The sequence below is a fragment of the Phacochoerus africanus genome, chromosome 11 (genome assembly GCF_016906955.1).
Source record: "Phacochoerus africanus isolate WHEZ1 chromosome 11, ROS_Pafr_v1, whole genome shotgun sequence".
Taxonomy (NCBI): Eukaryota; Metazoa; Chordata; class Mammalia; order Artiodactyla; family Suidae; genus Phacochoerus; species Phacochoerus africanus.
Genome location: NC_062554.1, coordinates 4,944,853 through 4,965,869, shown reverse-complemented (window position 1 = coordinate 4,965,869; position 21,017 = coordinate 4,944,853). Strand labels below are relative to the sequence as shown.

General features: G+C 49.7%; 2 protein-coding genes across 3 annotated transcripts; one reads left to right on the top strand and one right to left on the bottom strand.

Annotated features, from left to right (window-relative positions):
• Nucleotides 1-5,719: 5,719 nt before the first annotated feature.
• Nucleotides 5,720-6,752, top strand: LOC125111356 (olfactory receptor 52I1-like). The gene has a single exon (XM_047753293.1). The coding sequence runs from the start codon at nucleotides 5,763-5,765 to the stop codon at nucleotides 6,735-6,737; it is 975 nt and encodes a 324-aa protein (XP_047609249.1). The 5' UTR covers nucleotides 5,720-5,762; the 3' UTR covers nucleotides 6,738-6,752.
• A 2,851-nt stretch (nucleotides 6,753-9,603) lies between these two features.
• Nucleotides 9,604-19,315, bottom strand: TRIM68 (tripartite motif containing 68). 2 transcript variants are annotated; one of them, XM_047752992.1, is made up of 7 exons: nucleotides 19,251-19,315; nucleotides 16,263-16,743; nucleotides 14,390-14,485; nucleotides 13,263-13,523; nucleotides 12,814-12,836; nucleotides 12,150-12,250; nucleotides 9,604-11,951 (listed from the first exon to the last, which is right to left on the bottom strand). In XM_047752992.1, the coding sequence occupies exons 2-7, from the start codon at nucleotides 16,686-16,688 to the stop codon at nucleotides 11,401-11,403; spliced, it is 1,458 nt and encodes a 485-aa protein (XP_047608948.1). In that variant the 5' UTR covers nucleotides 16,689-16,743; nucleotides 19,251-19,315; the 3' UTR covers nucleotides 9,604-11,400. The 2 variants fall into 2 exon arrangements, with proteins under 2 accessions (XP_047608948.1, XP_047608949.1); XM_047752993.1 differs by lacking the exon at nucleotides 19,251-19,315 and adding an exon at nucleotides 19,134-19,244.
• Nucleotides 19,316-21,017: the final 1,702 nt, after the last annotated feature.

Genomic DNA, 21,017 nt, shown 5'->3' with positions numbered 1-21,017 from the left:
GGAAAGAAATATTACTTTCATCACTAAATCTGAGAAAGACTGCACAGAAAAAGAAAACTAGAGATGAACTTTCTTATAAATACTGATGCTAGGATACTAACTAAAATATCAGCAAATAGAATCCAGCCACATTAAGAAAGTAATCCAGGAGTTCCCGTCGTGGCGCAGTGGTTAATGAATCCGACTAGGAACCATGAGGTTGCGGGTTCGGTCCCTGCCCTTGCTCAGTGGGTTAACGATCCGGCGTTGCCGTGAGCTGTGGTGTAGGTTGCAGACACGGCTCGGATCCCTCGTTGCTGTGGATCTGGCGTAGGCTGGCGGCTACAGCTCCGATTGGACCCCTAGCCTGGGAACCTCCATATGCCATGGGAGCGGCCCAAGAAATGGCAAAAAGACAAAAAAAAAAAAAGTAATCCACCATGACCGAGTGGGATTATTCAATGAATTTAAGTGTGGTTCACTTACAAGAAATCTTTAATGTAAATCACACTAATAAATCAAAGGAAAAACAAACGCGCTTCTTTCCAGAGAAGGTGAAAAAAGCTCTTGACACCTATTGTTGATGAAGCACTCAAATAACTGATTATCACTGGTATCTGCGCTTCACACTTAAAGCCTGCATCTTACTTAAGGGAGAAACAGGAAAGCTTTGCCATGAAGATCAGGAATAAGGCAAGAAGGCCCCCTGCCTTAGACTGTGTTTTCTCAGAAGCAGATCTGGAGTCTAAGATTTGAATGGTCAGATATCCCAAAAGCAGTCTTCTTGTTGCCTACAGAGTGCTGCTGGAGATCATGCAGACAGACAATATCTCCTAAGAGGAAGAGGAGCCCCGTACGGTGAATGTGAGAGGGGATGTAGGTAAAGAGCCTGAAGCCTGTTAACTGCATCTGACCCCTGCCCCTTCCTCTGGAGGTATATGGGGGTCCCAGGCACAGGAGCTGATAAGTAAACTCTGATGTAACCGTATCGCCAGCAACACTGCCTTGGGGTCTGCCCCTCCGTTTTCAGTGGGACAGCGTTGTCAGATCATCTACAGCAGGACAGAGTCATCTCCCCACACATCACCATGCAGTTTTGGGGCCCAGAGGGCCAGTAAGGTCATGATCAATTAACTGCCCCCAAGGGCAAAAACGGCGGTAGCGGCAGCAACTCTTTTCTCGTGTAGTCACCTGAAATCAGAAGGATGTGGTTATCTACAGTATTAGGTATCTTTCCTCTGTAACAAATTACCCAAAATCAACAGCACAGACAACATTTAGAACCTCAGTTTTTGGGGAGTAGGGGTGCTCAGGAACCTAGATGTGGTTGAACCAGGTGCCTCTGGCTCAGGGATCTTACAGGCTGTGATGAAGGCGATGGCCAGGGTGCAGTCATCTGAAGGTCCACCTGGAGGAGGACTGGCTGCTAAGCTCATTCACGTGGCAGGCAAGCCTCAGAAGAGCCACTCTGAGCTCACCTAGAGAGAGAATTTTCTTGCCATGTGGATCTCGTCACAGGGCAGCTTACCACATGGAAGCTGGCTCACCTCTGAACCTCAGAAAGAATGAGAAAGACAGCAAAACAGAGTTAGCAAGATGGAAGGCACAGTCTGTTGGTACCTTAATCTCCAAAGTGAAATCCCATCACTTTGTTCTACTTAAGAGAAGTGACTGGTTAGGTTGAGCCCACCCTGAAGGGGAGGGGATTACAAAGGACGTGAATATCAGGTACCTGCTGCAGAAAGACTTCCTGATGACTCTCAGTGATGTTGGGGGCAGGGGTTTTGGGAAGTGAGCTTCTGCATCAACTAAGGAAAATAACAAGTTAATAAATACAGATGATATATTCCTAAGGATGGATCTTTTATCTATTTCTGAACACTTCCTTCTCTACCTCGGGGCAGAGCACAGGAGAGCAGTTTGGGGGAAGGGTTCTCTTGCAGGCTTGATGATTGGACCTTCTAACGGATACTAAGCCTGGTAAACTGAACCTAGACCCACTGGAGAAGGCACGCAGCGCCAGCATCTCCCTTCAAAAGGCAGCAGGATGCCTCACCCTTCAGGTCACTAATAACTCTGTCTGCTGAGACCTGGAGGACTGGGAGCCTGCAGCATCACCTCTTGATTTTTCCTATTTCCATGTGTCTCTGTGTCTTTTGCCATAATAAATCCCTTTATGTCTTGCATCTGGAGGCTTCCTCCTCTCAGCTTTATTCCTGTCCCATCGTGATGCCCATGCAAAGGTCAAGACCTCTTAAATATGGCCCATGCACTCCCCTGGCCTCATCTATTTGCATTCTCTTTCAAGTATCCTGCATTCTACCTTCTCTGGTTTCTCTTTGGTTTGGAGAATAGTTTGTATTTTCACGTCGTTGTGCTGAGGTCCGTGTCCTTCTCCCAGTTGGGAAAGATTGTTTCTGTGGTCTCTCTTGTATTCTGATGCCCTTTTCTGTTCAACTAGGTCTTTATAGCACACTGCTAGGAGATATATTTAACCATAAAGCCCAACACGAGTGCCCTGGCAGGATGGAGGAAGTGGACAAAGAGTGGCCTTTGAGAGATTAAGTATGCTGTCAGTGTGATGAGTTCAACAAAGCTAAATGAATGATGATGGCTAGAGTTTGAATCATGACTCTCTGGCTTACTAGCTTTGTGTCAGTCTGGGCACCTCACTTTCATCTATAAAATGTAGATGTAATCATGGCAGCTTACTTCAAAGGATTGTGAAAATTGAATGAGATCATCTTTGAAAAGAGTTTAGCAGGGTTCTTGGCACGTAACAGGGTTTCACAAATCTAATTAATCTTAGGTCTTTTGTTTTCTTTCCAGAATGCGTGGTATTCTCCTATGAATCCTCCGAGGACGTAAAGAAATAAGGCCTCTTCATTCACTAAGCATCTGCCTGTGGGAACACTCCAGGGGCCAAAGCACAGAGAAGAATCAGTCTCTGGAGGGGTTACAGTGTTTGGCTGCTGAGCCGAGGCCAAGGAGGCTGGGGTGTCCAGGGAAAGAGTAGGATGGTAGAGAAAATAAAGAGGGCAGAGGGCTCCCAATGGGAGATCTTGAAGGTGACAATACTTCACCATGACCTCATGTTGTTCACCTTTGATCTTGGGTTGCTCTTCCTGAAGGGTCCTGTATAAATCACCCTTCTTTTGAGCAAAGGACATTGCACTACCAGAGAACGTCAGCCAGAGACACCTCAGCGATGTGGGTAACTGATCTGGCGACTGATTTGGGGCTTGATGGGGTCTCAAAGCCATCCCCTAGAAAAGAGGATATAGGTCCTCAATCCCGCTAAAAAGGTTTGGCCCAGTGTAGTGGGTGCCGCTTTTGGAAATGACAGGACAGTTGGGGAGAGGAAAGGATCAGGGAACACATGACCACTCTGGTTGAGAAGAGAGAATACGGGATAAGCCCAAACTTGGGGTGATGGAGAGACAATTTTCAGGGACCAGGGGGAGCTGAGAGAAGAGCAACTGGACAGTAGGGCAGATTAGGAGCATGTGCTTTTGGTTGTAGGGGAGGGACACAGGGTTCAAACGAGTCATGCACTACGGCTTTTACCTTTAAGACAATTTTACTTTAAATTGTGTAATTCCCATCCTTTAAGTAGGAATTAAAAATCGCCACATGTCCTATGACTTAGTTATTCAAGTTAAGTGCCTTGTCCAAGCTTTTCCTTAGTGATTAACTCTTCAGGTCTCTGCAGAGTTGAAGACAGAGGTAGGCTCTGGGCTGGAAACGTCTTAGGAAAGCTTAACTTGAGCTTTCTGAACAATGAACCTCATCAAGCAGGAAGCAACTATCTCTGTGTCTTAATCGAGCCATGAGGCTGTGTTCATGTGCTCACCTTGTAAACTTTATCAACTGTACACCTTTTGTGTATTTTACAATGTGTATGTTATATACTGCAATCAAAAAGTTAACCAAAAAATGAGGGGCCAGGCAGGGACGCTAAATGTTTTGGGTAGGTTGAGTAAAATAAAGAATGAAAAGAAAACACTGGTTTGGCCACATGGAGATCATTGATCTTAGCAAGAAAAATTTAAGTAGCAACAGATTGAAGAGCAGAAAAAAAAAGACCAACCAAACTAACTTTCCTGCCCTCTGAAAGGACGAAGATCATATGTAAACCTTGAGCAGTACTAATCAAGAGGAAAAAGGGATGGAGGGGAAAAAGGAGAGAGAAAGGTATGACCAGCTACAATGTGTCTGGGCTCCAGAGAGGAGGGCTGGGCGGGCACCAGCTGAGAGTGGCCCCTGAAGAAAGTGGGATGTATACAGGGCAGTGATCCAGAAGAAGACCCTGGCTCAGAGGTGGGGGTGAGGGAGGTGTTCTGATTCCTCAGACTCTTCTTCAACTCTGAGGAATGATGCTCAACCTTGAGTTTGTGGCATCCAGAAAACACACAACAGCCTTAAGGGCATCCTGAGTAATTTTCTCCCACTTTACCCTATCATTCCATTTCAAAAAGCTTTCTCGCCTCCTCAAATGATCTATCGCTAAAGATGTCATCCAGTGGCTATATGCACTGAGGTTCTCCATGAAACAGAGCTCATTACTGTATTCAGTCTGTTCCATTATAAGGCATTTCTTATGCTTAGGGTTTTTGTTTTTTGCTTGTCTAATTCAATAAAGACACCCAGTTTGCAATCACATCCCAGAAATTTGGCTTTTAAAAAACTCCCAAGGACTTTCGTCAAGGCTGCTATTGGTACCTGGTGTGGAGTCATTTCACGGTAGGTCTCCAAGAGGGTAAATGGAAGGGGTAAATGTATGTCACCTAGGTAGAATTGAGAACCAGGTAAATGTCTGCCTAGGGCTTGGTTAACAGAGAACATGCTACTGCAGCTTAGGGGATTCTGAGGCCAGTACTCCATCCATTTGATCTACTCAATTTTTCAGAGAGGAGCCAGGTCTGATGAAAAATCAACAAGAGTTAAGAAAGAAAACATCCAAGAATATGGAAGGTTCTTAGCCTGAAATTCTCTTACCAAGAGGAGGAAGAGAAGGTGATAGTTAAGTGCAGGTTACTTTTGAGGCTTGACAAATAAGCCCTCTTCATGTAAGTCTGGACACCCAGGAAACAGTTCTTAGGCTACGTATGACTGCTGTAAGGTCAACACAGTCACGCAGTGGTGTGACTGAGGCGTTCAGAGTTGCACTATTAGGGCAGTGAGAGTTTGAGGAAGAAGAAGATGCAAAATGTGACTTGTTCAATCTTGGGAAGTTCACTGTTTTATTCGACAACTTTTACATGTTAGGAACATATAGAAACAAAACTTTCATCTGATTTCTCACTCATTTGGCTGTTTGGTATGATGAGCACACACACCTTTTAATGGACTCGTGCACAACAGCTATGGGTCGCACACTTGGTATAAGGCTGTGAATGAGACACACAGGATTGAGTACAGGAAGAGTCCGAGAACTTTCCATTTAGGTCCCTCAGTGGTCAGCATGGGAGATTCCACAAAAGCTCTGAAGGCACCTCGTCTGGTTTTGGCATGAGATGGAGGAGGAGGTAGAGAAAGGAAGAATGCCCAGAGGACATATCATGAGCTGATCTGTGAACAAGGAATAGGAATTAACAAGGCAAAGAATACTGAAGATGGAAGGAGCAGGATAACCTTGTCAGATGTCAGTTTTAGTCCCTTCGTCCCCTGAGCTGAAAATACCATCAGGCTCTCCTGACACCACCGCTGGGAATGAGTCTTACAGGACTGCATCCTTTTCTTATATCGCTTTATACATTAACAGAAAAGCAGTCTCATATGCGATGCTGGGCCCATCCTACAACCATGCAATGGAAACACCTGCAACCTTCATCCTGGTGGGTGTCCCAGGTTTGCCATCTTCACATCTCTGGCTGGCTATCTCACTGAGTATCATGTATGTCACAGCCCTGTTAGGAAACAGCCTCATAGTGACCGTGATCTGGATGGACTCCGCTCTGCAAGAGCCCATGTACCACTTCCTATGGGCGCTGGCTGCCGTGGACATGGCTATGGCTTCCTCTGTGGTGCCCACGATGGTGAGCATCTTCTCCTCCGGGCACAGCTCCATCAGCTTTACTGCCTGCTTCACTCAGATGTACTTTGTCCATGCAGCCACAGCTATGGAGACAGGACTGCTCCTGGCCATGGCTTTCGACCGCTATGTGGCCGTCTGTAAGCCCCTACACTACAAGAGAATTCTCACACCTCGCGTGCTGTGGGGGATGAGCGTGACCGTTGCCGTCAGAGCCATCACATTCACGACACCACTGAGTTGGATGCTGAGTCAGCTCCCTTTCTGTGGCTCCAACGTTGTTCTCCATTCCTACTGTGAGCACATGGCCGTGGCCAGGTTGGCGTGCGCTGACCCCAGGCCCACTTGTCTCTACAGCCTGATTGGTTCCTCCATTATTGTGGGTTCTGATGTGGCCTTCATTGCTGCCTCCTATATCCTGATTCTTCAGGCCGTATTCCGGCTCTCCTCAAAGAATGCTCAGCTGAAAGCATTAGGCACCTGTGGCTCCCACGTGGGGGTCATGGCTCTGTACTACCTACCTGGGATGGCATCCATCCACGTGGCCTGGCTAGGGACGCACGCGGTGCCTTTGCACACTCAAGTTCTGTTAGCAGACTTGTACCTGATCATCCCACCCACCTTAAACCCCATCATCTACGGCCTGAAGACCAATCAACTGCGGAAGCGAACGTGGAGCTTGCTGATGCGCTGCCTACTGGAGCGCTCCAAGCTGGGCTTATGAACACAGAGTCTGATCCGACTTGGAGTGTTCCAGCCAAGTTGCTTTAGAAGTCTGTGGAGCTGGTCTGGTTCACATGGCACCATAAAAGTTCCAAGGTGAAGCTGTAAAGGGTATCTTGGCCTAACTTTTCAATTTCTAGCAAGGATGTGAGTGAAATGATTAATTTCCTGACACCCTGAATGGTTTCAATCAACTAGTATCTGAATCAGAGATAAGTCTGGGCAGAGAATACAGATTTTTCTTCTTTCCTTAGATTCTGACCTGTATTTCCAACTTAGTATCCTACCAGTCCCTCTGCAGAAGACAACTGTTTGGTCCCCCCCAGATCTGATTTTTCTTACAACTATTCATGTCCTTATGTGATTATATGGAAGCAACTACTAATATATGACCTTGCCTCCTGGCCTAATCCCACCGATGAAACCACTCAACTTGGGTCGTGTGCTCACACCTGGGCCACAGTCCTTCTCCAGCCAAAAGGGATTACAGTTTATCTGACGAGACAAAATTTGGGGATCACTGATGACCAATTTTCAACACATGAACTGGGGAAGAGAAATATGTTCCACAGCAAGAGAAGCAGATGAGCAAAACGGGAGGAAGAAACTGAGTCTCTGGTTCTTTGAACACCCGGTATACCCCTGTTATTATGTTCTCTAAGACGAATCTCTGTCCGTCTAATCTACCCACTACTGTTTAAGCTAGATGGAGTCAGGGGACTAACCGCCAGCTTTTTACTTCTAAGCAGCAGAAGCTAAGGCAATGTGGGTTTGGTTGTGAACATCCTTCTCTTTGCTTTTGAGTCCTGCTTATGTAATTTAACTATAAGATACAAAATAGAGGGACTGAATATAACACGGGTCTTTCTTCTTTTGGATACCTCTAAGGAGGTGATGCTCTGGGACCAAAAGGTGAACAGAGAAGAGTAACAAAAATGATGCTGAAATATCACTACTCACCCCAGGTCATCAGAGATCTAGCTGGTTTTTGTTTTTTATTTTCCCCTTTCAGAGAACCTTAAATTGAATATTCGGTATATGTTAAAACGGAGATTTCATATGTAAGAGACACATATATCTGACTCTGGTACATCTGAAAATCTTAATAAAAGAATTTCCTATTAAGTGTTGACAGCAAGTTATTGTGTCTGAGTCTTAATATTTTCCTTTCTGCTGATGGAGGAAACAATGCTAGTTCATAGACAGTATTGGGATTGAGCAAAATAATGAATAGAAAGCACACAATACCACATCTGGCCTAGTGTACATACTTAAACCAAACCAAGATCGTGAGATGGTCAGGCATATCCCATAGGATTTCCATCAAGTCACACCACTCTTGCTCCACAAACAACTCAGTGAATTGGCTATGCCCACTAAATCCAAGAATATCAGATGCACCAAGAATGTGATGGACTGTGGCAGAGGGACAGCCCAGCCAGCCCTCAAAGCAAACTTCTTCCCAGCATTTCCATCAGAAGGCTGTCCTGCCAGCTTTATGTTTCACTCACGCTGGTATTCACTCAACTAGCTGAGACCTACTGCTGGTCCTCAAATACCGAAGGCTGTACTTCCCAAAGGGGACTGCCATGGAGACCCCGGGCAGAAAACCCCATGCTGCCTCTGATGTATTCAGACGCAATCTCTGCCCTATCACTTGAAGCAAAGCATCTCATTTAACTGGAGCCTAGGGCCCAAGGTAGTTTCTCAGTGTTTGGATTTTTGGAGGTTACAGCCAATCCTGCTTGAATGAGAGGGAGACTGGATTTTCCGTGGGGAGTTGGGAGCCTCAGGATTTGCCCTCGGTCTCCACTGTCTCCAGAACCAAGCATTCTGCCCTTTGAATAGCCTTTCCTCTCAAGGCTCAGGCATCGTGCCCCTTGGTTTCTCTGCCAATAAAACAAGGGCGAAGCTCATCCCTGGCTTGTGGAGAATGATCACACCAAGTTAGGGGGTAGAGCCCTAGGCATTCCAGCGAGCAGGCACGCTACATTCCCCATGGCTGCCTGCCTCATCCCCCTCTGGACCACTTTTGTAAATATCCATCAAATCAGGTTTTCAATAGGATTACAATTAAATAACGTCCACTTTAGTGGCACTCTTTCATGCCACCGTAAGGCAAGAGCTTATTTTTGTTTAGATACTAGTTATCTGAATAAAAGTTCCCTCACTGAATTATTTATACACGCACACAGACACACACAAAACACTCGACTGGGGCTCCAATGGTGAATCTGACAAATAAGGTCCTTGTCTTCGTGGGGTTCTCGGAAGGGGGTATAAGCGACTACCCTGGAGAAAAGGTCTTTCATACACTTAAGCCCTTCAATCTCCTTGTCTGGTCTTAAAAATCAGACAATATATAACATAATGTTTAGCCTTGTAATTCTTTTAACACTCATCATAGCACCTAAATCAGCTTATAAATGGGAAAAAACAAAAACAAAAAAGCAACCCAAAGAACACAGTACAAATGAAACCATTTCACTCCCTAATTCATTCCAGGTCTGAGTGAATGCATCACCGAATAATTTTATCTTTCTAAGGAACTTCCAAAATTCCTAATAAAACCACAGTAAAAGAACAGCATTGATAGAGCCTCTAGCATTGGGTAAGTTTCCATGGACAAAAACTGGAAGCACTTCCTCAAGGCCTATTTCTCAAGTCTGTAAACACCTCCCCAGGCACTTTCCCCCCCCCCACAACCCCCGCGAGCCCCACCAAGGTATAAGGTCCCTTCAGTGTAGGGCAGCTCAACCCTTTGCCAAGACCAAGTGCGTGACTTACCAGTTCCTTCCCCTCCAAGCAGATGGGGGAAACTTCTCCCCTTCTACTGCTAATGCTTAAGGAGCAACCTGGAGACATGGTGGGTGGAGTAAGTTTATTTCTCCATTTTGGCCTGTTTTGCCTCCTTTGTACAGGAACAAACAATACAATTCAGGTAGAAAGACAATGTTTGCTATTCTTTATCACGGGAACTATTTTGCTTCTGCCTGTACCTCAACTAGTATCTACTTTGCTGCCCTGTCCTAACTCAGTCACTACTTTCAACCACACCTGAGGCTGTGTCACACAGCATCATGGTGACAATACCTCATGTACAATATTGCAGCTCCTCACAATAGGCAAAGCCAAGAGTTCTCATATGCTGACCTTGCAGTTTGTTTCCAGCACAATCATCCCCACATCATGCTCTTAAGACCTAGAGCGAATCATTTTTGCCACGCACCACACTCACTCTCTAGGGCCAACTGCCCAGATATAGAGTCTCAGTTCCCTTTAATGATCACATATGGCTTTTGTGCCTAGTTCTTTCTCCCCACACGTCCCATCTGTTTCCCCCTTCTGTCACAGATTTAGAGAAAGGCTATACCATGTAGTTACCAGAACCATTAAGATGCCTCTGGTGACATACGAAGATCGAAGCTTCAGCCCAATGAGCCTGGGGGGAGCCTTCCTTTCAGTGCATTTGCTTAGTTTTCTCTGCATTATTTCCATTCCCTACCCTGTCACAGTCCCTGTTCCAACCCAAAGACAAACACACACACTAGATGCACAGTGTGTTTCTGTGGCCGGGAGTTCTTGCCAGGGCACAGGCGTCTTTCTGTCTAGAGGGCTCTTGACTGTCAGGAGAGGCCCTACGAAGCTAAGGCAGTGCTGCAAAGACGCTGTAAGGCGAGCTCGGAAGGTCACCACGGGCGAAAGCCCTGGCTTGCCTTCGACCCTGAGAAAGGAACAACAGTATGGGGTGGATCTGAGATCTTCACAACAATCCTGCGAGGTAGGAGACTATGCATTTACTGTACCCACTTTCCCACTGAGGACACTTCAAATCTTGCACGCACTGGGGCGGTGCAGACCTGAATGTAATGAAAGATTTGCGGGCGTGAGGCCTGAGAAGTGAGGTTTGTCAAGTGTGTTTCACTGGAACGCGAGAAACGCTTTGCAGGGTTTACACCTTCCTTCCACAGCTTTGGCAGAGACGCTTTGCTGCACTAAGGCTATTTCAGTTTCTTCGTCCGTGAAGGGAAGACAGAAACAAAGCTCACGCGTTTTCTGGTCCTGACATTAGAGGAACTGGCAGGACCAGGACACAGGTGGCCTTGGAGTCTGCCGGAGTGACTTGCCAGCTTGTGCTCAGGGAGGGACGGCCCCTGAGGTGGTCTGGGCAGGGGGTGACACGTTTCTCTAGGTGGGAGGTCAGAGCTGGGGTGAAACACGGGTTTCTGAGCAGCAGCAAACCTCAGGTGAAGCATCCTCCTGCTGGTATCAGCGTGTCATCTGGCAACGGGAAGCGTTCTTTGGCTTGCTGGCGTTTCCTCAAGATCCGATCGATGTCCCCGTCCTCCTGACTCAGCCGTGGCGCTGACGGGGATGGGAAGCGGGCGTGAGCTGCAGAAAGGGCTGTCCGGGTCCTGGGACCGCTCTGATACTCACCACAAGCCTTGTCACACTTCCCTCAGGAGAACAACGTTCCCTTGGCTGAGCCGCAGCTTTCTCGCGTGGGTGCTCTATGGGAGACTTGGCCCAGCCGTGACAGGCCACCGGGTCAGGCAGATTCCGGGCTCTGCTCAGTTCCAAGGGGTCCTTGTGGGGGTGAGGTCCTGCAAGATCCCTGCGGGCCAGGCGAAGCGCCGAGGCCTGTGGCTAGAACGGTGGCCCTCCTAGTCCTCCCCGTCCAGGGAGCAGATGGTCAGGGGAGCGGTGTTGTTGGCCCCTATGCTGTAGCAAGGACTGAAATAGGGCAGGAGGCGCCCAGGGAAGGGGTAGTGGGGGAAAGTGAAAATGTGGGCGCCGTTGTCGGTCACGTTGTAGAAGGAGATGTCGTGGGCCTCGTAATCCAGGAAGACCCCCACCCGGCGGGGCGGCACGGGCAGCGACAGGAGCGGGTACTCGTCGGTGCCCGCCCGGTACTCACTGCCCTTCCGCAGCCTGATCACCCAGAAGCCGTAGTGTGGGGACAAGTAGACCACCTCCTTCCGGTCTACGCTCTCCCTGCACACCCCCAGGCCCCACTCGGACCTGTCTCCCACCTCCACCTCCCAGTAGTGCCGGCCCGAGGAGATGCACTGGCTGCCCAGCACGATGTTGTAGCGGTAAAACCGCTCGGGATTGTCGGGCAGTTTCTGCTTGGTGTCTCCGTAGCGCACGCATTTTCTGTCCTCAGACACGATGAGGCGAGAATAAGCCGTGTCTGGATCCAGGCGCACGTCCGCTAAGGAAAAAGATGCTGGTTGGTACCCTGACACAGGGCCTGGGCGCCTGGGCGAGGTCTCTGTGATAAACACAGTCACCGCTTCCTTGCTAGAGGGTGGCGAGCGGGGCTAGATGGGGCGAAGGGAGGGCACTGGGCCACTGGGCGACCCCGGCAGCGGTCCCACCCCTGCTCCTTGGTGGCGCCCAGCACCGTTACCTGCAAACGTCTTCAGGATCTCTCGCAGCCCCGGCACTCGGCAGTCTGTCTTCAGCTCCAGCGAGACGGGTTCCGGTCGCTGCAGCCTCCAGGACTGGCTCCTGGTGGAGATGGTAGGCCTTGGGGCCAGAAGCCCTGGCTCTGCCACGCGAGCCTGCCCTCAGCACGGGGAGGAGGCTGGGCCAGGGGGACAGTGACGGGCCCTCCCCACAACAGCAGGCAGAGATGTGATGGTCATTTGACCCAGCCCCGACATCTGCGGCCCGAAGGGGCTATTCACATCCCTAGGCTGTGGGAGGGCTGGGAGTGACCCTGACGCTGGAAGAGGAGGAGGTGTGCCAGAGAGGAGAAAGTCGACCACCCAGACTCATGGCACTGGCCCTAATGAGATGTGTGCATTCTTGCCCCCTCCCCGGGCCATGGTGTACTTGAAACCATGCATTTTAGAGCTTTACCTGAAGTGCTTACGGGTAATACCTTAAATGAATCTGACCAAGTACAAGGAAGAAAAAAGATGTTCGAAGCTTCTTTAGCCAATACAATGGAAAAGGGAGATGATGAGAGGCCAGGACCCACTCGGTCTAAGTTCCTTCCCTACTTCCGGTCTGGCCAGGTCCCACTATCCCTCACGGGGCTGCCTGGGGCTCCAAAGACAGACACCTACCTGTTTAAGACGTCCTGGATGCCCTAGGAGAGAAGACAGGCAGCGCATGAGGAAGCCCTGTTCTTCAGAGGGACCAGGCAGACCCCGAGCTCTAGGAGGGCCTTTCTCTCAGGGAAAGGAAGGCAGAGAGCAAGGATGGAGAGAAGGCACGCGGTGGGGAGTTGGGGGGGGGGCGGTGTGCAAGCTGAACGCTGGCTGGACCGGCTGACCTCCGGCTCCATCTCAACGCTCTGGTATGAAGGCAAAGCTGCCGAAGCCCTGCCCGAGCAGGAGGCCTCCACTTCCGTGGGCCAGGTCCTCCACCCAACCAGGGCAGGGCAAGGGCAGCGGGCAGATGGGGTCCGTGCCTGGCGAGCAGAGCTACAGGCCCCCCTGAAGACTCGGGAACCCTCTCTCCCGGCAGCCCGGGCCATCCTGGGCGCCTGCTCCGCGGGCCTGGTGCGCCTCACCTGCAGCATCCAGCGGACGGGCCTCTGAGACCTGTCCTCCAGCTCCGCGATCATCCGCCACAGGACCCGGCTCTGCTGGATGAGCGCGTCGTGATTCAACTCCAGTTTGCGCGCCGTCTCCCCTTCCTCCTGCTCCAGGCTGGCCAGAGCTGCGGCCGCCTCGACCTCCAGCCGCCGACCTGGTGGCTGCTTTTTCTTTAGTAACCGCCGGTATTTCTCAAACTCCCACATGATGCTCTGCTTTCGGGTTTCCACCTGTATCTGCAGAGTCAAGGTCAAAAATCAGCACTGACACTGGTCACCTAAGGGCCACCCAGGGTGCAAGACACGGGCCTGCGTGTGCGCGCACGCACGCACACACACACACACACACACACATTCTGGAATGTCTTGGTCCCAACTGTGAGTCAGGCACTGTAGAGGCAAACATACAGGATATACTTGTTCCTACCTTCCTGTTCCCCAGCTCCAGTACAAGCTCCTGGGTCCTTATTACAAACTCTTATTGCCCCTAGGAGTGCCCATGATATTACCTTGGCACTGCACGCTCTAGAGCGTTTTTCGTTTTTATAATATATTCTATTTTCCAGAATAATGACTGGGAGCGTTAGACTTAGGCCTGTAAGGCAGTATTAAAACTACACTGTTGGATGCTTTTGCTTCGCATCAATAGTCTATCAATTCAATATGCCGTTTTAGACTGATTCAGGGCTACCTTCTGGCGATTAAAAGTTCTGGTAGTTTGATAGTTATGGGCCCCGAGTTCATTTCCAAAGTGATTTTCCGGTATCTTAATAGCTTAACTTTAGTAAACATGCTCCAGCTGGGGCAAGAGAACCAGAAACTGCTTTACCAAGCATCACACAAGTCATGCCGCCACGAGCTAAAGTGCGTGTGAGGCCCGGGGTAGGTACTTTTCCCTTCTCACATGGGAGGCCCTAAGCGTCACACTCAGGAAACTGGAACTGAGTGGTTCCAAGGCCTGCCCCAGGCTGCACGCCTGGGAGACGAGGCTGGAATGGGGAGCCCACATTCCACATTCTGCCCCACAGGGATGAGCAGGCTGCCGTGGACAGCTCCGCGACGACACAGGGGCCACAGACGCCTTTCCCCAGGTGGCAACTTGCCTTCCAGTTGGCAGTTCGCTTCCTCTCACCCACTTCCAGCTTCCAGGCCTCTTCGTGCTCTTTCCTCAGATGCTCCAGAGCCTCGTGCAGTTTCCACTAAAGAGAGAAAACCTCATGAGGGCACCCGGGCAGCCAGAGCCGACAGCCAGGCTTCCAGCCTTGGGAGGTGCTGGGCAGACAAGCGCCCCCGAGGCCATGGGTGCTGGGAGGCAAGGGGGCGTCGGGCGGCCTCGGGAGTGGACCCCTGCCCACCAGACATTCGAGATCTCTCCAGCCGAGAATCACTACAACACCCGGTCTCTACGCTTCTGTAAAGTGGAAGAAAAGGTCCATTTCCCACCTTTCCAGAAAACCACCTTGGACTTTCCTGTCCTTGCCCCCTCCCCTCCCCCCATGACCGGTGAAATCACTAAGAATTTATTACAGTGGAATTAAACCAAAAATCAGTAACTAAACTTGGGTGTGACGTTAGCAAGCTTCTTGGCCTTTTAGCTAAGACCAGGTGTAGTATTTGTCCTCATCCGTTGAATATCTGACACGCTCTGTATCCCTTCTTTGTATGCCTATCTGCCTTATTATTGCACAGCCTCCTAAAACCTTGTTATTCAGAGTGTGGTCCACGTGAGTCGGCAGCACAGCATCACCTGGGAGCTTGTCAGGAACGCAGAATCCTGGGCTTCACGAACCCAGACCTCCTGAACTGGAATCTGAATTTTAGCAAGATTCTTGGGCGGTTCATACGCACATTAAAGGTAAGAAATACTAGCATAGATACTAATGCCAGAGATGACTCCTGGAAAGTATTCTCATAATATTAACCATTTTATTAAAGATTTACCCACAAAACTGAGGCTTCGAGAGTGACTGATCCAAAGTCATTCAGCTAGTAAATGGCTGGGCTGAGATTTAACCCAGCTCAAACTCTCTCACCTATGTTTACTCACTCTCTATTCTAATACTTGCAAAACAAAGTCAGTAAAACTTTTAATTTTTAAGAAATTCTTCTTGCATAGGAAAACAGCTAATTCAGGGGGTTTATCTTACACTGTTACCCTCTAATCTCAACTTCGAGAAAGAGAACTTAGGCCAGTATGAGATCAATGGACCACAGAATCACTGGGGTAACGATTCTGATAAAGATATGTCAGCAGGACATCTGAGGAAAAAAATAAGACGCCAGAAAGCCAGTAAGGGTAGGTATAAAAAAGGAGCAGCGGGTGTGCCAGAGATGGCTCTCCCTCCAGGTCCCCCAGTAAATAAAAGGTACGGAGGGAAAGAACTCTGGCTAAAGAGCAAGAAGACCTGAGTCCCAGCCCTTCACCTTCCTTTCACCGACTTAACCTCAGGTCAGAAGGGACCCTACAACACTGGATCAGACACTCGCACTCAATCCTAAATGCCTCAGCCATGGTCCCTTCCAGCTCTAAACCCAGTGACTGCGACCTCGTTCCTATGCCTTCATCGTGCCTGTGTGACTCACCTGATGTCAACTGAGCGTCTGTGGCCTTGCTACGAGTGTGTGGGTTCTGACAGGGGCAGCCTTACCACCTCATCCAAAGCACCCAGAGCGCCCGCTACCCCAGACTGGTCTCCCTCGCATTCTCAGCAGGAGAGCGAGTCTGGGCCAGGCCCTGAGGCATGCTGGGGTGGGGGAGGGAGGTGTGGAAGTTGGAGGGAGGGAAGTCAAGGTCAAGGAGGTCGTAACTGCAGGCAGAGGCGCTTGCTGGATCAGGCAACAGGATCTGCAGGTGTGAGAAGCCCAGGCATCGGTTCTCGCGATGTCTCTGGGGCCCCTGGTCAAGTTCTCGACCTAGAGACAGGCAAGAACAGGCAGGGAAGAGACTGGGGGGTGGGGTGGCCTCCACCTCCCTACCTTATAATCCCAGGCGACATCCTCCATGGGCAGGACCCGGTGGGCCTCGTGCTCGGGGGCCTGGCTGCAGGCCTCGCACATGAGCAGGCCATCCTCTTGGCAGAACATCCTCAGCTGCTGCCCGTGGGGCTCACACACGTCGCCCTTCAGCCCCATTCCGGGGTGCAGCCCTAGCCGACGGATCTTCTCTGCGACGTTGGCCAGCTGCCAATTAGGCCGCAGGTTCCTTGGCTGGACAGGGGCCCGGCAGAGGGGACAGGAGTAACCCCAGTTGGGGGCTTCCCCTGGCACCTCCCAGAGGCCGGAGAGACAGCTGTGGCAGAAGCTGTGGCCACAGTCGATGCTCACGGGCTCCTTCAGGAAGGTCATGCAGATGGGACAGGCCACTTCTTCCACAACGGCTTCCATCAAAGCTGCGGGATCCATGGCTCCTGTCACAGCCCCTCGGAACAGGAACACAACCCGGCGGAGGCACCGAAGGCTGTGACGCAGAGAAAAAGGAGTAGAAATCAGCAAAAGGGACCAGCAGGGGCCAGAAACAACAACTCCCTCATGTGGATCCTTTATCGGCCTCGTTTAACGAGCACCAGTCTTCCCAGCCGAATCCGACTGGGTCACATTACTCTCAGCACAGAAGGGGGCCACCTGGGGACCTCGGAGTGTCGGGATGCTGGGAATTTTCAGTTTCCGGTCATCTGGCCCTCTCTGACCCTCCTCCGGGTTTGCTTGCCAGGCCATTCTCGCTCTACCTCCTTCACGTTCTCCACATCAGCACTCACCCCAGTTCAAGAGAACCTCCCCACATGGTGTTCCAGTCTCCAAAATAAGGCCAGAAATACCCCAGCCTCTCTCTCTAGAATGTTTCTATGTATATTTACATACGTCAAGGGGAGGAAAAGGTAATTTGCTACCAGCCCATTGCCTGTAGGCTCACTTCACTTTCTGGTGCTGCACACTGACGTGTAAGGTATAAAGGAGCCAGAAATACTTTTCCCACCTCCTGTAAACCCCCTGCCCACTTCTCCAGCTCTAACACCCAGTAAGGTGCCAAGTCACGCCCCTCAGTGATATGTTAGAAGCAGATACGGACAAACACCCCTTGCAAGAAAACATCAAAGTCATCTGATGATAATTAAGCCTGTGCTGATGAATTCATTACTCTAGCAAGAAAGCTGAGATTCCTGCCAGGGCCACATGTGGGCACAGAACTTCAATGATCAATGGCAGGCTCTTGGCACAGTTTGCAATGCTTATTTGTTCACTTTGCAAGTTTGTTACCAATTAGTCTTTAAAGGCAACAGCCCTGATGGTCTGTGTTGTGTTCTCAGCACTTAGTGCCTGCCATGCGATTACTGCTAAATACTTATTTGTTGAATGAGTCAATCAGTGAGACACAGAAAACACGTCCTAAACCCAAAAGGCTTTTATAACATGTTAGGTAGTTAATAGCATATTATACATTAATAATAATAGCAAGCACACCATATGCCAGGCCCTGCTGTGAGCATTTTACATGGATTGATTAAGTGCATTTCACAACCACAAGCAGAAACCATATTCTACTGTTCTCATTTCCCAGATGCTTGGTCCTGGGCTCCACCACTCTATTGTGGGCAAAGCAGTTAATCTCTCTAGCTTCAAGGTGTAATAAATTTCAAGGGGAAACAGAAATCACTGTGGTTTAGGGTAGTCCAGGAAGGCCTCCCGAAGGAAGTGGGGCAGTAAGTAGATTTTGCAGGGCACTCTGTCACGGGCCATCAGCAGGTCCTGCCTTCTCACTGGCTCCCCTGCCTCCTACTTTTCCTCCTCCCACTGTCACTACCAAACTGTAGGATCCAGTATGCTAAAACCTTGTTTTACCAAATCAGTAACCTACTGCAGAGCCTATCCTGGTTCCCCAGCACTCAGTCTAATAGGAAGCTCTCTCTTCACCCTGAACAGCCCAGACAAGCAAGAGGAGAAACTCCCACACCTTCTTGCAGACTCCACGTCCCTTCATTCCACTCCACCTGATTCCTGCTCTTCTCCCAGCGTGAAGTGACTTCTCCAAATGCCTGCCCGTCAGATCATCGGACATGCATGTATTTACTGTTCTTCCCACAGGAGAAGTTTCATGCAGAGAGTGACATCATCTATTTTGCTCACGACCATATTCCCAAGGCCAAAAACTGTGCTCAAACATTTTTGAGTACATAAGAATTAAATGTAAACGTTGAGGTCGGGCTGGAAGTAGGTGGATGTGGAAGAAATGCTGATACCCTCACCTAATACAGAGAAGCAACAAGCGCTACCATCCAAGGCTGAGACGACAGAGGCTGACAGCTATGACTGAAAGCCACGAGGATCCACAAAAAAAAATGAAAACAGCTATTGAAAACTGAGTGGCAGTAGGAGCGTAAAGAGATACCGAAATGAAAAATCAAAAAATGCCACGGAAGCTGAGGATTTAGATTTAGTAGGGTCATAAAAAGCTCTAAACACGGCTAAGTTAAAAGTGGAGGCCTCTGCAAAAAGGCTTAGGGGCAGGGAGCTATTGACTTAACGTTTCATTTTTTATTAGGCACAAATTACTTTGAAAAACCTTGAATCACTAAATATTTCACTGCTTCTACCGCGCATGTGACGGAGCGGGGAGTCTTCCAGGAAAGACATTTGGGGGGAAGGGGCGGAGTCTGGAACAGGATGGAGAGGAGGGGCCAGAGTGGGATGAGAGGGAGGCGGTGACCTCTGGGGTTCGGAAACGGAGGGGGATGGGAACCTCCCGGCAAAGGACGCCAGGCAGGGCCCGCGGGCTCCGGGCCGGTGCGGGCAGAGCAAGTCTGGACGCCTGGCGGGCCCTCTGAATTCGAAGAGGCACAACCGTCTACCCACCTCCCTAATCAGCCGGGACTAGCGCCCCGGGGCGGAAGCCGAAAGTGGGGGCGTCCGGTTCCCAGAGCCGAGGGCCCGCAGCGAAGCAGCAGCCGGCCCCGCCCGCGCGGCACTTACCGCCGACCGGAGACGAGACCCCAGCCGCGGCCGGCTCCTCGGCCTCTCCCGCTGGGCTCCGAGGCCCCGCCCATAGGGCCGGAGCCAATGAAGGGCGGGCAGGGCCCGGCGCCGGGGCCCGCCCTGCCGCCGGCGTCCTTGTGGGAACAGCCAATCACAGACAGGGGTCAGGACAACCCTAGCCAATCGGGAGAGCGGACAGGGCTGCACACACCTCTGCGCTTGGAGGCGTATTTTCCGTGTTATTGGGTTTTCCGGCCCCTTCCGCCACTTGGAGCCCTTTAAACCGTAAAAGGGCCCAGGGCGAGGCTCCTGGATGGGGCCTTTCAGCTGCCCCTCGGCCCGCAGAACTCCTGCCTTTCACGCTTCCGCTCCGGATGACTCGTGGCTTTTCAGGGCGAACTTTGTTCCTTCCGGAGGGTAGCACCAGATCCCATGCTGTTCACTTGCCATTTTTCCAAGTTAAATTCAGCACCTTGTGAGATCACCCAGGTCTGGTTCTGTGACCCAGTTTAGGACAGGGCTAGGCACTCATAATGCAGCGGACTCCGCAGCTCCTGGATCCAGGCTGCAGGTGGTCCCTGCGTTTCCCTGGCAAGCTCTGAGCCTTCATTACCTCAACAGGCAGCGTATCACTGGCCACAACCCCTCTTTACAGCTAGAAGACCACTGCTACTCGGGAGCTGGCCGAGTAGCAGTGGTCTTCCTGGTCAGAAATTGCTTCAGATGCTAAATTTTTTAAAACAAGGGGTACTCGTCCCTCGCCTAAACACGCAAGACATGAACACACACAAAATGCTACTCAAGGCAGAGACTGGTGTTTCATTTGTACTCCCTGCTTCTTGTCCTCTTGCTGAGACTTAGGTGTTTGACTGAATATTGAACAAGCAAAGACATCCTGTCTGCAGGACAAATTACCAGGAAATACTTCAGCTGAAGCCTGGTTGGAAATGATGTCCCTCTTGGGACTGGTACTCTTTGAATCCTATGCCCACGGCAGAGCTCAGGCCATGTTTGAAATTCTGAAGGGTGAGGCCCAGAAAATTCCTGAAACAAATGGGGCCGTAAGCAAAAAGAGAAGAAAAGAGTTAGCTGAGGTCTGAGCTGTACCCTGTGCATCACCTGGATCTGGAAAAATAGCTGCTTAAACAGAAGAGTAAAGGGTTTAATTAAAACAATCTGCTTTAAACGTTTACGGAGCATCAACTTTTGGCACTTTGTGCTGGTTGCTGGATTTTGAGTTAGGGAACTCTGCATCAAGTTGGTGGTACAGCTGGCCCTTAAACATGTCAGGAGCCAATTCTGCAGTCAAAAATCTGTGTATAAGTTTGACTCCCCCAAATCTAACTACTAGTAGCTTCGGTTCACACGAAGTCTTACCAGTAACATAAACAGTCAATTAAAACATATTGGTATGTACTAAATACTGTATTCTTATAATAAACTAGAGGAAAGAAAATGTTAAGAAAATTATAACGATAAGAAAATACATTTACCGTATGGTTCTTATCAACATCATTAATTTACATCTTCTGTTTATAAGATGAATCATCTATCAGTACCTATATCAATTATGGTCGTATACGATACAAAACACTGTAGATATTACACATATTATTAACACTAGACATAAAAAATGAAAAGATAATGTGAAAAAGAAATTCATATTTATTTATAGTTATAATGATTCATGCAGTTCCTCCATAGATAATGAAGAAGCAGCAGTATGACTGCTTTACGGTAGCCTAGTGTAATCGATATGATAGC

Coding starts and splice junctions, on each gene's coding strand:
- LOC125111356 (XM_047753293.1), top strand. CDS start 5,763: ATGCTGGGCCCATCCTACAACCATGCAATGGAAACACCTGCAACCTTC.
- TRIM68 (XM_047752992.1), bottom strand. CDS start 16,688: ATGGATCCCGCAGCTTTGATGGAAGCCGTTGTGGAAGAAGTGGCCTGT. Junction 13,524..14,389: donor AGCGAACTGCCAACTGGAAG/GCAAGTTGCCAC, acceptor TTGACTCTGCAG/ATACAGGTGGAAACCCGAAA. Junction 12,837..13,262: donor CCGTCCGCTGGATGCTGCAG/GTGAGGCGCACC, acceptor CTTCTCTCCTAG/GGCATCCAGGACGTCTTAAA.